The sequence below is a fragment of the Kwoniella dejecticola genome, chromosome 3 (assembly GCF_000512565.2).
Source record: "Kwoniella dejecticola CBS 10117 chromosome 3, complete sequence".
NCBI lineage: Eukaryota > Fungi > Basidiomycota > Tremellomycetes > Tremellales > Cryptococcaceae > Kwoniella > Kwoniella dejecticola.
Genome location: NC_089303.1, coordinates 2,213,328 through 2,228,230, shown reverse-complemented (window position 1 = coordinate 2,228,230; position 14,903 = coordinate 2,213,328). Strand labels below are relative to the sequence as shown.

General features: G+C 48.1%; 7 protein-coding genes across 7 annotated transcripts; 4 read left to right on the top strand and 3 right to left on the bottom strand.

Moving 5' to 3' along the window:
- Positions 1-397: 397 nt before the first annotated feature.
- On the bottom strand, positions 398-2,905 carry I303_103191 (uncharacterized protein; the record flags this gene model as incomplete). Its single annotated transcript, XM_018406538.1, has 2 exons — positions 398-2,626; positions 2,831-2,905. 2 exons carry the CDS (start codon positions 2,903-2,905, stop codon positions 398-400), a joined length of 2,304 nt encoding a protein of 767 aa, XP_018265032.1.
- Positions 2,906-5,659: 2,754 nt separating this feature from the next.
- On the top strand, positions 5,660-5,965 carry I303_103190 (uncharacterized protein; the record flags this gene model as incomplete). The annotated part of the gene is made up of 2 exons (XM_065968712.1): positions 5,660-5,812; positions 5,879-5,965. 2 exons carry the CDS (start codon positions 5,660-5,662, stop codon positions 5,963-5,965), a joined length of 240 nt encoding a protein of 79 aa, XP_065824784.1.
- A 163-nt stretch (positions 5,966-6,128) lies between these two features.
- I303_103189 (uncharacterized protein) lies at positions 6,129-7,611 on the top strand (the record flags this gene model as incomplete). The annotated part of the gene is made up of 3 exons (XM_065968711.1): positions 6,129-6,342; positions 6,399-6,921; positions 7,122-7,611. 3 exons carry the CDS (start codon positions 6,129-6,131, stop codon positions 7,609-7,611), a joined length of 1,227 nt encoding a protein of 408 aa, XP_065824783.1.
- Positions 7,612-7,757: 146 nt separating this feature from the next.
- Positions 7,758-8,099, bottom strand: I303_103188 (uncharacterized protein; the record flags this gene model as incomplete). Its single annotated transcript, XM_018406535.1, has 2 exons — positions 7,758-7,966; positions 8,066-8,099. The coding sequence occupies 2 exons, from the start codon at positions 8,097-8,099 to the stop codon at positions 7,758-7,760; spliced, it is 243 nt and encodes an 80-aa protein (XP_018265029.1).
- Positions 8,100-9,603: 1,504 nt separating this feature from the next.
- Positions 9,604-11,181, top strand: I303_103187 (uncharacterized protein; the record flags this gene model as incomplete). Its single annotated transcript, XM_018406534.1, has 3 exons — positions 9,604-9,874; positions 9,925-10,462; positions 10,539-11,181. 3 exons carry the CDS (start codon positions 9,604-9,606, stop codon positions 11,179-11,181), a joined length of 1,452 nt encoding a protein of 483 aa, XP_018265028.1.
- Positions 11,182-11,562: 381 nt separating this feature from the next.
- Positions 11,563-13,496, top strand: I303_103186 (uncharacterized protein; the record flags this gene model as incomplete). Its single annotated transcript, XM_018406533.2, has 5 exons — positions 11,563-11,715; positions 11,775-11,834; positions 11,896-12,262; positions 12,321-12,855; positions 12,959-13,496. 5 exons carry the CDS (start codon positions 11,563-11,565, stop codon positions 13,494-13,496), a joined length of 1,653 nt encoding a protein of 550 aa, XP_018265027.2.
- A 242-nt stretch (positions 13,497-13,738) lies between these two features.
- I303_103185 (uncharacterized protein) lies at positions 13,739-14,290 on the bottom strand (the record flags this gene model as incomplete). Its single annotated transcript, XM_018406532.2, has 3 exons — positions 13,739-14,019; positions 14,097-14,194; positions 14,265-14,290. 3 exons carry the CDS (start codon positions 14,288-14,290, stop codon positions 13,739-13,741), a joined length of 405 nt encoding a protein of 134 aa, XP_018265026.2.
- Positions 14,291-14,903: the final 613 nt, after the last annotated feature.

Genomic DNA, 14,903 nt, shown 5'->3' with positions numbered 1-14,903 from the left:
TTGCATCGCCCCCGCTGGCACTGTCGCTGCGCAGAACTGTCAATCATCATCAGGTTTAGCCGTTTGGAAAAGAATAAAGCAACGACAATCATGAACATCAAGGTCGAGTTAGTTATTACGCACAATCGTGCTCATATCTACGATCATAAGTCGTGTTCCAATGATTCGGGAGCATATACATGCGCATACGATAATGCATCAATGTATATGTATATATTTATTTGGATATTTTACGCAGACGCAAGATATGGCACTTTTGTAAAATGTGAAATTAGATCCACCTTACCTTGCCTCACGTCACCTCAACTCATATCGCCTCACCTCACCTCAACTCATATCGCCTCACTTTACCTCATACCATCCCATACCATATTACCTGACCCGATCTGACCCCTCATTACATAGGCGTAGGCGGTAATCGACTCAGTCCACTCGGACTCTCCCAAGGCGCCATCCCAAATTCAAATTCTACCGGAATATCTCCAAACCGCTTATCGTTGTATCTCTCCGTGCCTAGTAATGTCCTATGTCTCGGAGTCGGCATTTCCATTCTTGTCGTATTGGTATTGGTTTTCGTACTTGCACTCGTACTTCTACCCGTGACCCTCGCTTCTCCCTCTTCTTCTACAATAGGTAATCCGATTATCACATCACTATCCTTGAACCTATCGTGATTTTTGTTGTTGATATCACTCGTGACAGCGGTCGCAGCCGAATCATCGAAATCCAAATCATCTTCCAGCCCATGCATAGCCACATGCATATAATCCGCCGAAGCGGACCTCAATCTCTCTCGTTCGATCATCCCTTCTGCCGGTTCAGGTAAATTCAACGCGAACGTATTCCCGATCGTCGTAGTCGTAGTCGTAGGTGGTATTGAGGACCCTCCGGTAGCAGTTTCGTGTATCGCATTAGCGGATCTGGGTCTAGTAGGAGGCGATAATCCCCTGGAACCCACTCTGATCCTAGGCATAGGTCTAGGTAATTCACTGCCCGCTCGAGAAGTACGAGAGATCAATGCTGGAGGACCCAATAATGAGGGTGTTCTCTGCGTCGAGCCTTTGGTTCCTGAGGCGGAAGCGGAAGGTGTACCGAGTCCTGATAGTCTGATCGGTTTTATCGGTGGGAAGCTCAATTGACCTTGACCATGAGATTGGCCTTGAGATTGGAATTGTTCATCGGTCTCTTCAATCCTTTCTAAATCCGTCACGCTGCTCAGAGGAGGCGCATCCGTTTGATCTCGTCTCAAATTCGAACTCATACCGAAACGGTCTTCAGGTTCGGTAGAAGGTAGACGCCCGGGAGCAAACCTATCTGAAGATCCCGAGACATTCCTCTCCATACCCATGCCCATAGTGGGTGATATCGGTCTAGCGGCAGGCGGTTCGGGCGTCGTGCTAAATTGAGGAATCATCGAGATACTCCCAACAGGAGTTTTCCGAGCATCATCAAAGTTCATATTGGTATCTGACTCGGCATCTGAGATGGCGGATAAAGAAGAATCATCGGCTTCGGCGTCGGGATAGACGGGGTCTTGCCAATCATTGGGTAATCTTGGAGTCTGACTATTATCAGGTACAACTCCCTGCCTCGACGGACTTGGCGTACGGGGTATCAAGCTTGACTGAGCGGGCAAGGGCGTCAATGACGGGTTGGCAAAGTAGTCAGCACCGTACGCTGATGTCTTTTGAGGTGAGGGTGTATGAGGTTCGATCTGTTGATGTTGCTGGTGAGAAGTGGGAAAGGGGAAGATAGTTGGTGGATGTTCGTTCAGAGGAGTATCATCTCCCGGCTTCGACCCGTTGAACCGTACTCGTTTAGCTTCTTTCTCCGGATCTTCCAATTCTGCCGCGTCGATTCGTTGATCCAGATTCCGCCTTTTGCCCAGTATGGGAAAGGGTGATTTGCTATTACTATGTGCGTGTGTATTTGATGATCCAGATAAAGGTTGAGAGGCGGCGCGACCTTGTCCTTGCCACGGTGACCATGTCCTTCCCTCAGATGGGTTTGCCCCAGCAAGTCTAGAGGGGCCAGCTTGGGACTGTTGTTGATCCCCAAGTTGATTCATCTCTATCCTCAGTCTCTCCATCTGATCATTCAGGTTCTTCTCCAGAGCTTCTAATTTGGCTTGCCACCTTGCATCATTGGCCGAGAGGAGAGCTTCTACCTGTGAATAAGATACTGGGTGTGATTGTGAAGACGACGACGCCGGAGGAGTAGGTAGCGAGTTTTGACTCATCGAAGAAACTAAAGTAGGCTGTTGGCTAGTTTGGATCTGCTCGACTGCTTCCGTTGAAGTTGTGGTAGGTATGATCCTTTCGTCCGAAGGCAAGGGTGCGGGTTTCTTCGGACCTGTCTGAGTACTCCTGCTGAGCTGCCTTTCGACTGGTTTTCTGATCGGTGCGGCAACTGTTCTCCCTTTGACAGGCTTACTCAAAGGCACATTCTTATACCTAGCTTCCAATCGACCTGTATTGTGCGGTCGAGATAAAGGAGCTGAGGCCGATTTGTCTTTGTCATTGTTATTCGAAGGATGCGCAGAAAGGTATTGGGGAGAAGCGAAGTATTCGACGAGCGAGTCGATGAGAATGGAGTTTGTGCCGTTCGCCCCTTTCAGATTGTGTATCTAAGACAAAATGCGGAATGAGCACCTGTCTCGCGGACAGCAAAGAGCCTTTGAGAGAACCGACAATTGCATGGATTTTGAGAACTGGTTCATGATTATGGAAGAGCGAGCTTCGTAGAATCCGCGAGGGATTGAGAAGATTGGACGTAATGAGAGCATGATGTAGAATAATTGTCCATGAGTATGCCAGTGAAAGTCACTCACCTTGAATAGGTTCTGCAGATTTGCCCTTCTCAGCCCTTTGAGCTCTTCACGGGTGTACGGCCGAGTATTGGCCATTATATCTAGACCCCTGGCCGGTATCTATGGAGAATGTTGTATGTGGGATGTCGCTGAGTCAGGTAAAAGGGCGAGCCGAATGGGGTTGAGGGTTGAGGTTCAATATAGTCAGTCTTTCGGCAGTGTTGGGTGGCGAAGCGATGTATGGGCTTGCGCTGGAAGCAGCTCTTTATGCACCTGACGTCAACTTAATTGAGATGATTCAGGCAACAAGATGTATAAGCAATGATGTGTCGAATGATATGATAAACGTTGGTCAGATATTTCATGAGTAATAAAACGAGGTTGTTTGTTTACGTCTAAAAGTGGATTGTTTATTTGTAATGTTCACCCACACAGGGTTCACTTTAATTCCCCCCGATCAATACCCCACATTCCAACTACAAACTTCCTAATTGGCTAGAAATGGGCCCTGGGTGATGAATAGGAATTAATCGTAATGACGATCAGCTGGCTTTCCACAATGTCTCCGCGTCCCGCACAAATGCATCATTTATGACTACTGCTCGTAGGGTTGACTGGATCTTATGCTTTAAGCTTCGTGCATGCATTGCGCGAACGCAGGTGCTACCTGGACGAGCTGTCCATGATCTTTGAAGACCATCTGCCATCCGTGACGAGAATCATGCATCACCACATGCATCAACATAGAACCAACAGGTGCAGCTCCAGTATCAGATACCCAGTACGTAATCGCTAAGATGACCATGCAATAAGTGCGCGAACAGACCGTCCGGAAATACGATTTCTCAGATCCCTAGACAGAGGGATATCTGTGGGAATGCCAATGTAATATCAGTGTCACTTGATCAGTTGTTCCCGACTGTCAGTCCAACTCTTTTGACACTAAATTGTATTGGAAGACCACGTCACAGTGTATGCAATTGACCTACTGTCGTGTGTACCCCGTCCGCAGCTTCTGTATCTTTGCACCCTGCCCCTGCCCCTGCCGGAGTTGCGCGTTCGTGCTTCGCTCCCTCTCCCCGCTTCTCCTTCTACTTCTAGTTCTACGTTCAGATTCGGGTCGGATCCGTGACTCAGGCCCGATCTTAGGTTCATTGGCGAGTTCAGCCTGTTCAGCTTGTGCGTCAACAACGGCTCGTCCCTCTCGCCTTCGCTGCCGTTCTTCCTTCCGAGAGAAGTACTTGGTAAGACGGAAGAAATATCGAGTTGCGAATGTGCTCAGAGCGCTTTCAGTCGCCAAACGTGTCATAGGCTCCATTACCATTCTAGATCTGGGCTTTGTCTCATCTTCTCGTGGCGTCTCTCGTCCCTCCGACACATCTGCTTGCACCACAGCTATTGATTGTTCCGATAAATCGGCACGAACAGATGCGGAAGCTGAAGGAGCGATACAATGATATTTGAATGCAGGCTCAGGTACGAGATAGCGTCCCGAACGTCTTTTCAATCTGGCAATCTCTCGTTCTGACAGATGTTGGATCTCTTCAGAGGCCATACGTTCGAGCTGTAAATCTATTCACTCAACCCATCCTAGCAGTCATCTGACAAACATGACCAGGGTGAAACCCGTTCGAGTAGAAAAAAACAGAGAAGAAAGAGAGAAGGCAGGGAGAATGCTTCTTTCCTTGATCTCGCCTCTTCAGAGTTGTAGTGGCAAGCGCCTGGCTCTCTTTGTTACAGGCATCAGGGAGATTACCATCGAGGCTCAGTGTGAGATCGAGCATATTCCATTTGCTGCCAAGCGAATCAAAATCCTCAGTAGCACCAAACCTCCGTGTCAATTCATCAACAGGTACCTGCAGAAACGCACGGGGACTTACTATTCATGGTATTTGAACTTCAAAATCAACTCGACCTCGTCCACATCCAGGTCACGTATACCGTTCTTCACCTACGAGCGTTGGTTACGAACATCAGCTCAGTTTGGAAATGTGCCTCACTTCAGTGGAATCGGCTCAGCGCGTAGTGCACTCACCTGACATTCGTTCCCTATCTGTGCGCATCTGTGCGCCTTGAGAGATGTACTCTCCCATTGATCCTTTGCTGAAGGATGGCATGCTGACAGTATGTACCGCTGTCGTCGTTGTATGGAAAGCAGAAAGGGTAAGAAAGACGCTTTCGCTTTCATTCATGTCTATGAAGATGCAAGTTCGATAAAACCGCGTATGGTTGTATCGTTTCTAGGTTATTAGGTGTCAAAGGAGTACGTACGACGCGAATACGAGAGATACTTGCGTACTGTCTTAATGTGTAAGTGGCGCATGAAATGTACAGTATGTAGCTTCGGTGTCTTGGATCTTTGTCACTCCGACAATACGTCCAAGCGGACACCATTCCTTGTAGCTGCGCCTCAGCGATAGATGAGACCTCGATGGTTATTTGTACGACTTAATCTTGGCCTTCTTCAGATGATTGAGTATTGGACTAAGAGTAGGAACACCTTGTGAATAGCGCAGATGGAAATTGCCAATAATCATCGCTTAAAGGTAAAGCTTCCAAGCGACGGGAATCGAAGACCTCGATTGAAGGTCGGTCATGCAGTGCTCGTATACCCCTGGGTTCACCTGCACCTGAAAGGTGCCACAAGTGCCACATAGGTTCAGCTACTACTGTACTTGCAGCGCCCTTCGTTTGAGGGAACAGTACACACGTACACGCAATAACCTCAATAATTTCCGATTCTGTGCATACATCACTTCTTCCCATCAAATGATACTATTTCATCATTTCATCGACCATGTTCTATCTGGGTGCATGTGTTCGCTCTTATCGCGAAGAGTGCAAGTTACCATGACCTACTTGCTCCCAAGACAGTGTGCAGAAAACACCTGTAGTGAGATCGTTGTCACTTCGCCGACAACGGTCTGCTGGGTGTGTGATGAAGTCCGATGTCACGAACATATGAGGAGGCCGAATCATCCTTGTGGTACTGTTGACGATATTGTGAGTGCTGTGTCATACATTCTTGATAAACCATGGCCGCGACCTATCTGATTGCATCCTGTACAGAGGTCCGCCGCGCGAGACGATCCGGTATTAAAGGAGAGGCGCAAACAGAGTAGGCTGTCTCGAGTGAGTGCAAAAGTGTCCACCTAGTCAGGAAAGCCGCAAGCTTACCTTAGCTCAGTTTGGACATCTCCTCAACAAGCTCTTGGCCGAAAAGAGATCCATCATCGCAGAAGCTGAATCATTTCGACCGGGCAACCATTGCACTCTTGAACTACCCGCAAGCCCGCAGATCATGTTGGACAATAAAACGATGTACAACGGTATAAACATACATTTCCCCATTGTATGGGACGACGGGATGAAGTGGCTTCTCAGAGTACGACAGTCTCACAACGGTCGCCCGAACCAAGATATCCAGAAATACGTTATACAAAGTGAGATTGGTGTTCTTCGGCTACTCAAAAGGCAGGGATTGCTCGTTCCTGATGCGTGGCCCGCTGGAGACGGCAATAATGAAAGTGCAAGTGAGTCAAGGACTTGTTTGATCCGACCATCCACATTCACTGACGTCTACACGCAGACTCTGACATCCACTATTTCTTTTACGAGTTCATTCCTGGTTCGACATTGGTACTCCCTAAAAGGGGAGAAGACGCTTTATGGAGTCCGGGAGAGAGGATTCGCCGTATCATTCACCAATATGCTAAATTTCAGGTCCAGATCTCCGAAAATCCCATCGCAGCCACCCAAATCGGATGCCCTACCTTCGCTTCTGGAGGTCAAATTGCCGTAGGACCGTTGGCTAATCATCAATGTCTCAACTCACTCGATCCACCTAATCTTCCCGGACCATTCTCCAATAATCAGGAACGATATCTAGCTCAGATCGACCTAGCCCTGGGTCACATCGCTGCAGGTCATTTGTGTCAGAACGCCCCTCTCGATGGATACCTCTATCATCTTCTGCTCAGAGAGTTGGTCCAACAATGTTCTCTATTGGCAGAACAGCCGAGCGAGGTATACATCGAACATGCGGATGACAAGGGAGATCAATTCATGGGGAATGATAAAAACGATTTCACAGGTGTTATCGATTGGGAGTGGTAAGTGCAATTCTGATTCCAGCTCATCGCTCCCAAGCCACATCATCAATAGACTCCAAAATGTGGGCAGAAAGGTATTGACAAGCTCATTTGACATATGAGGTGTATAAGGCATACGTCACGACGAAAGCAGAAGCTTTCACAGGTCCAGTTTTCTGTTTTTGGAATATCAAGTACTTCGTCGGCAACAATCAGCTCAGTCCAGCAGAGGAAATCCTGGTGGAAGCGTACGAGGCTTTAGAGAGAAAAGATCTAGCGGATTGCGTGAGGAATGGCAAAATATATCAGCGGCTTAGCCATATTGGAAATTTTAATGATACGGGACCGAGGCATCGAGGCATCCTGGATGCGTTTAAGAAGTACAAACCACCAGGATTGGAGCCGCCTCTGCGACCAGCTAAGGAATTGCGAGTGTACTTGATCAATCGATATGAAGAGGGAGATACGTACCTCCCTGGACTAATGCAGAGAGAAGGATGGGACCAAGCCAAAGAAAAAGCAGTGATTGACGAGGCAGAAGCAGCGTGGCATAGAAAGTACCAGGAAGAAAGGGCTCTGTTCTTGGCGGAGATGACGAAAGGAGACGCGAAGGCCAAAGATGATAGTGAGAGTGCACGAGAGCGGAGACGAGCCGCGTGGCAAGCTGCGAAGACCAAGCAAAAAGCGAATGCGAAACACTTCGCGAATTGAACGGGGCATGAATGCAGTCTTTTGTAATTATCATGTGCTGACACCAATTCGTTCATGCATTACCATTATACGCATGTGAATAGCTACAAGCTCTTTTAAGCCTTTCAGTCATTTTTCTAGCGATATGATTACATGACCATCTTAGCCTATTTTTCCTTCTTCGCTTTCTCATAGACGGATTTGGCATGAGCCAATGTCGCCTCTGCCTGTTCACAGCCGGCAGCTGCCATGGAGCGCTGATGGGAGAGAGTTGAGTTGGCCGCGAAGGCTTTAGATGCCTGGGCGTAGATTTTGTTGCTGGCTTTCATTTGTTTGGTCGCCGCTTTCTTTGCCTTTTCAGCGGCACTAAACGCGCCTGTGATGTCCGTAAAGACATTGACTGTCAGCTGCAATTTCTCTTTGAGGCTGAGTGTCATCCTGCTCAGAAAGCAAGTCACGATCTCTCTTTACTTACATTTGGTACACCAGCCGATGTATTGAGTTGACATCTTGGGTTGAAAGTCCTTGTTGCAAGAATTGCAGTACCTGCATCACGTCAAGCGAAGAAGTCAGCCCGGTTATAAGGTGACAATGATGATAATCAGACAGAAGTAACGCACGACATGATCAGGTATACTTACTGATTAGGGATTCGGACATGTGCGGTAAGCGTAGAGTGGTTGTGGTTGTGGTTGTGGTTGTGGTTGTGGTAGTATTTGCCGCTTTGTGTAAATTTTACGGTGTGATTTGCTTTGGCTTTGATAGATGAAAATCTTTCTGAGTTGTGAGTGATGAGATGATGCATTGGAGAACGACTGTATCTAGCTGCCGTTTGATGGCTGCTTATATATCTTGCGAGGATGACATTCGCACTGGCTCGACATCGGAACAGACGTTCAACGAGAGACTTTAGGTTGCGGCCACGCACGTTGACTGGAGTACAAGTGAAGTGCGACTAGACTATGCAAATGCTGCGTCGCCCAGCGAGTGCATCATCTGAACAGCGGTGATCTTTCGCATAGCTGCCATCGTAAGCGTCTTGCTGAACCCGACGTACATGTAGATGCCCTGAGACTGACCGTGCCAACCTTCCATCACTTCCTGACTCATTGTATAGAAGTGCGGTCAACGACGCACTTTCTACGCACTGAGTCATGGCCGTGTGTCATGGCCGTGTATCACCCGTGCACTTTAAAGTTCGTTGTGGAAACGAGCAAACAAAAAGATCCGTCATGCACGTTAGCCACATCAGAAGTCGCGCGTGCGTACGACCATGGCCTGCGACATCGGGATGACGACTGGAGCTTTTGTGTATATGCACGCGAAATCTAGGTTCAATTCGCGTTCGTCATATCGTACAGCTGGCTTGCCGAAGTCTCCGCGAGATCCTACGTACATACGTGTGAGGGACATACTTGAACCTTTTCTACAAGCAAAGCACACACTTGAACCTTTTCTACAACCTAATTTTGACAGCACAAACGTGGGTCTGTGTCCGTTCAAATGGTATATAAGACCGCGATCTTTGCCGCTGTCAAGTCTTTGTCTTTTGTCAACTCTCTGCTTTAGCCTGCCCAATACTTCACTATATTACAGCATAAGTCCCTCAATATGTCATTCCCCTTCCACTCAACCTGTTTCGCCGCAGATTGTCAGAACACCTTGGTGTCTAGCCGTGACTCCTATTGCGGCTTCTGTCGAAAGGTGTTCTGCTCCCAGCATAATCAGTTACCGGCACATCGTTGTGGTGTCATCTCGACCTACGTGAGTGCTCGACAGAAGGCAGGATCTGGCGCAAGCTAATTTCTGATCGGACTCCTTAGACCCAAGCAGCGCTAGATGCGATGCGAGAGAATAAGAAATCAATAGTAAGTAACTCTGCGACCAAGTGCGGGATGCTCGAACCTGATGACGATATTCGTATAGTTTGGTGCTCTTCTTGATCGTGTACGATCGCACAGACTGGCGATTGTGTCGTCCGCAGAATCTTTTCGCCCTGGTCATCGATGCGAGATGCTTCTGCCGTCAGACGCAGAATCCATGGTTGATGACACTATGAATGGTGGCGTGAATTACCACTTCCCCTTGGTATTCGACGACGGTATCAAATGGCTCGTCCGCGTTCGACAAAATCCGGCAGGTCTTTCTCCTATCGATTTCGAGCAGGCCGTCACTCGGAGCGAGGTTGCCACTCTTCGATACCTGCACTCGCACGATCTTGCCGTTCCTAAAGCTTGGATGGACGAGTCCGCGTGGCTTGTTCCAGTAATAACACCTGATCACCGTGAGTACTGCGTTAGTATCTTCCTATCTATATCCGCTGACATATCACAGCTCTGGCCAAGCATGTTGAATACCTCTTCTGCGAATCCCTCCAAGGAAAACCGAACCGGTGGCCTGAGTTCGGTAAAGATTCCTTGACCAATCCAGGCGAAAAAGATAAAGCTCTTATAGAAGACTTTGCAAGATTCCAGATTCAGCTCCACCAGATACCTGTCGCCACCACTCAAATTGGCTCGTTGACATATCCCGACCAAGATCAACAGGTAACACCTGTAATCGGACCAATGGTCACCTCTAATTGGCTTCACGACATCGAGCCACCGTACTCCGGAGGCCCTTTCAGGACCCTGAAGGAGCGGTATCTCACTCAGATCGATATCTGTCTTGGACACATTGCGGATCGCCTTCTAGGCACCACAGATACCCTGGACACCTATCTCTGGCATCTGCAATTGAGAGAGCTGGTTGACTCTGTACCTTATTGGTCCGAGCCTATCGACACAGGCTATATTAAGCATTGGGATGACAAGGGCGACCATCTGATGGTAGACGATGAGGGTAAGCTAGTCGGCGTGATTGACTGGGAATGGTGAGTCCAGTTCATCTCGCCATCGGTGTAAACGTAAGGCGATCATCTGTGCTGACGCTCCTTCTTTATACCGTAGCGCATATGTCACCACTGAGGCCGAAGCATTCGCCGCTCCATCGTGGCTCTACAGCTTAGCCGACAGCAAGAGCGAGTTGACCGCTGCCGAGAAAGTACTCGCCGAAAGCTACGAGAGACTTGGGCACCCGAATTTAGCGCACCACGTCAGGAACGGAAAGATGTATCAGAGGCTACTCGACATTGGGGTCTACCGCGATTACGAACTCGATCCAGTGGCTCAGATGGAGATAATCGAGGTCTTCGAAAAGACACTTCCTCCCGATTTTCTTCCGCCATTCCGAATTGGACACGAATGGCGTGTCTATCTGATGCAAAGATATTCTAGCGACTCGAAGCTGGCGGAAGTTGTAGCTATAGCTCAATGGGACCGTGAGGTGGAAGATGAAAAGGCCCAAGATGGTAAGGAGGAGCGAGAAGCTGAGCATCAAGCTTTCTGGGGTATGACATTTGAGCAGCGTAAAGAGCTGAAAACCCGGGAAAGGTTGTTGGCTGATGAGACGAGCTCAGAGGGATCGGAGGAGGATTCAGATGATGATTCTGAGGCGACATCTGGGGTTGGATCGGAAAGTTGTTCAGAGGACGGCGAGGGCGATCGCGATTTGTTCAAAGTTGAATTGAATTGTAAGGATCCACTTGCCTAGATACAACAAGACGGCCTTGGAATCTTTTCTGTACCGGTTTCATCATGCAACGTATGTTGGAAGCTCGCAGTGAGCAGCGATTAGCTGTTCGGTATTTTGCGCAAACGAAACTGCTCGGTATCATAGTAGGTAAGGCTTTGGACAACATGACTAACAGCATGCTTGATTTACATATAAGCTCTCAAAGTATCAAAGGACCTCCTTTCGGCGAGTGACCGTGGGGCCGAGCGCGCAACAACGTCTTTTTGATGGTGACAAACACGGTGATCCATGCGTACATCAAAATTAAGTTATAAACAGACTCAACATTGCTTTCATGCTTTTAATTTGTATTGTTTTCTCGATTTTATGTAACAATCTCGCACCAACTTCTTCACGAAAATGACATTCTACTCGAAAGTCAAATGCTTTTATCCGTCTTGCGAGACCGTCATCATCACTGGTCGAGATACCGCATGTCGAATTTGCAAAGAAGCTCGTTGCGCGGAACACAACACCGAAGCGCATCATGACTGTCTGTTGTCTGATCTTTCTGTGAGCACATGACAGTCAATATTCACAGAACTGTGAGCTGATACCGAGCTTGTGAGCAGAATAAACCGTCTAATACCAAAGAAAAGAAAGAGCGAGACAAGCAGATCCATCTCCGCCAGGTGATTTGCATTCTCGACATTCTCACAAAGCATTGCTGATGAGGTGGACTGCGCTCGATAGTACGCGAAATTGCTAGATAAACTTGAGCTGCACCGTTCGTTCATCGTCAGATCCGCCGAATCCCTTCGACCGGGTCATCACTGCTCTCTCCACCTACCCGGCAATTCGCACACGCTTGTCGAAAACGACAAGATGTTCGGGGGGATCAACGTCCACTTTCCGATGGTCTTCGATGACGGCATAAAATGGTTGATCAGAATCAGACAAGCGGATAACGGTATTCCTCCACTGGCCATCCTGGATACCACGGCTAGAAGCGAAGTGTGCACTTTGCAGGTGGTGAAGTCCTTCGGTCTGCCTGTTCCTGGAGCTTGGATGCCTGAACATCATCTTTTCAGGGATGAGGCGAACAACCACGGTTCTTCTGGTGAGCATCTTTGCCGCACTGGTGCTATCGTCATAAAGCTGATATGAACATTGAGTAGACCACCTGTCAATCTGTTATTTCTTTTGCGAATACATGGAAGGTGCATCGCTGTCCATGCCGAACCTCATGCCGAAAAATTGTTGGGATGCAAATGAGCAAGACAGAAAGATCATTGAGGATTACGCAAAACACCAGATCGAGATGTCCAATCATCCTTTGCTCTTCACCGAGATCGGCTGTCTCTTTCCTTCCGCTTCCGCCGAACCCGACATGAAAACGCAAGTTGGGCCATTAGCCAGCTTGTGGGGCCTGAATTATGTTGATCCTCCTCGATATCCTGGACCCTTCAAACCCAACAAGGAACGATATCTCGCTCAAATCGATATTGCTCTGTCGAACTTGACTCGCGAAACAGACCAGAATCACTGTTTGAATGCTTACCTATGGCATCTCACGCTTCGAGAATTGGTGGAAACGTGCGCAGAGCTTTCGGAGGAGGTATCAGAAGTGTATGTGCGGCACGCAGACGATAAAGGAGATATCCTGAAGGGGACTGAGGAAGGGAGAATCACGGCTATTTTTGATTGGGAGATGTGAGTTGCACCTCTTATTTGGCACTACTCTTCTCATCACTCTTGCCCAGATGATCAACTGTAATTACTAGTCTGCGGCTGATTCAACTCGAATCGATTTCAGGGCATATGTCACGACCAAGGCCGAAGCGTTCTCCTCCCCTATATTCTGTTATCTCACTTACGTCAATTACGAAGATCAAGAGGTATACACCGTCCGAGAGCATATGCTTATCGAGTATTACAAGAAGTCGAGTCGTCCCGATCTTGCGGAATGCGTGAGGAGGGGCAAGAAATATCAAATGCTCAGCACTATCGGCAGATTTCAAGGCTGGTACAAGATGCTATGTTATCCTTGGGCGTTGATGGACGCTTTCGAAGAGACGAAACCAGATTCGCTGCGGCCTCCCCTGTATACTTCCAAGGCATGGACGATATACATGGTTGACAGGTACAAGAACGATCAGGGCTTACAGGGTATCCTCAAGGAGCTCAAATGGGATCTGGACATGCAAAAGCAGCTCTCTCATAAGGAATGGGAGGAAGAAGATGCCAAAAGACGCCATTGGTGGGCTATGTCGGCTTTGGAGCGCACTCAGAAGAAAAGAGAGACTATTGCCGCAAAATTGACACGCATGCGAGCGAAGGATTTCAGGGAGTGAAAATCGAAGGGCTATTGAGAGGTCGAAAGAGACATATACCATGAAACATGCAAGTCGAAATACAGTACATACATCTGTCATACTCAAATACACGGTGAGTAGATCATAATGCACTCGTGGCTCATGGCAAAGACCGAATCCCTTATCGCTGACCAGTTCAACAGCGGATAATCAATAGAAAATCCTGAGAAGGGGAAATCAGTATACTCAAGATGACCAGACGAATGAGAAGCCAGATTGACTCACTGATCGCAATGCGGATGCTGGTAACTGCGATCATCCTCTTGGTCTGTATCCTCGGTATCATCAAGACCTTTGTCCGTTTTAGCCTGTTTCAGATCTCTTTTCGCCTCAATGAGATTTTTGTAGGCTTGAGTGAGTACTTCGGCTTTCTCCTCTGTGTCTACATCAGTCTGAGGTGGAAGTACTGTCAAATCGAGTTGATCCTCCCAAGCTTGACACTTCTCCTCATATTCTGTCTCTTTGTCGTCCCTGATCTGTCGCTTATCAGCGATAGCTCCACCTAGTTCAGCGATAACCTCAACTTTCAGCAATTCCCAACTTTATTGCGCAAGCGCAGTGACAAGACAGGATACTGACAGGCTTTACAATACCCGTCCCTCGTCTGATGCCATCCGTCTTTCTTGATGTGGTCTTCGCATACTACACAGTCGGACTCGCAAGATGAGTCGCATGAACTACCGTAAGAGACGGACATGAACAACCGTACCCAGTAGGGGTGTCGTCAGGGCAGGCAAGACGGCTCACCTCGAATCGGAATCGTTACCGCTCATATTGAGATGCAGTGGCAAAACGAGCTGGAAGGGTTGACCGCAATATGATTTGACTGTCCAGTCGTTCAGTTACTGAATCTATTTGCTACTACTACGATATCAAATCAGAGCAGCTTGGAAGGAAGGAAAGAATGAATCGTGTAGTAAATCTCCAGAGCATGCTTATATATACCTGCTTGCTCTTCTTGCAGAAGACAGCGAACGAAAGAGGTCATCTGAATCTGGACATTTAGACCGACACGACCTTTCAGCGCGTAGAATTAATATGCTACCTGGTGACCGTACGAGGTAGCTTCTGACCGATCAAAAACCAGCTCCTGCACAATTTTGCAAGTGGGATCACAAGCTGCTCGATCAAGAAAGGAGGTGTCCTTTGCCTCGCCGCTGACGACTTGTTGCTGGATTCCCCACATAGCAGAGAAGCAAGTCTTACAAAGAAGCTTGTAATCCGCAAACAGCTATTGTTCACAAGTGAGCTTCTGTGCAATCGTAGAATGGCTAAAGTACAGCGATCGTTGATTTTGATCGAAAAGGGGGACAATCAACGAAATGAAGTAGATCGAAGCAATCGCTGCTACTTGCTCCATCTGGAGCGACCGCAAGGACGGTGCCT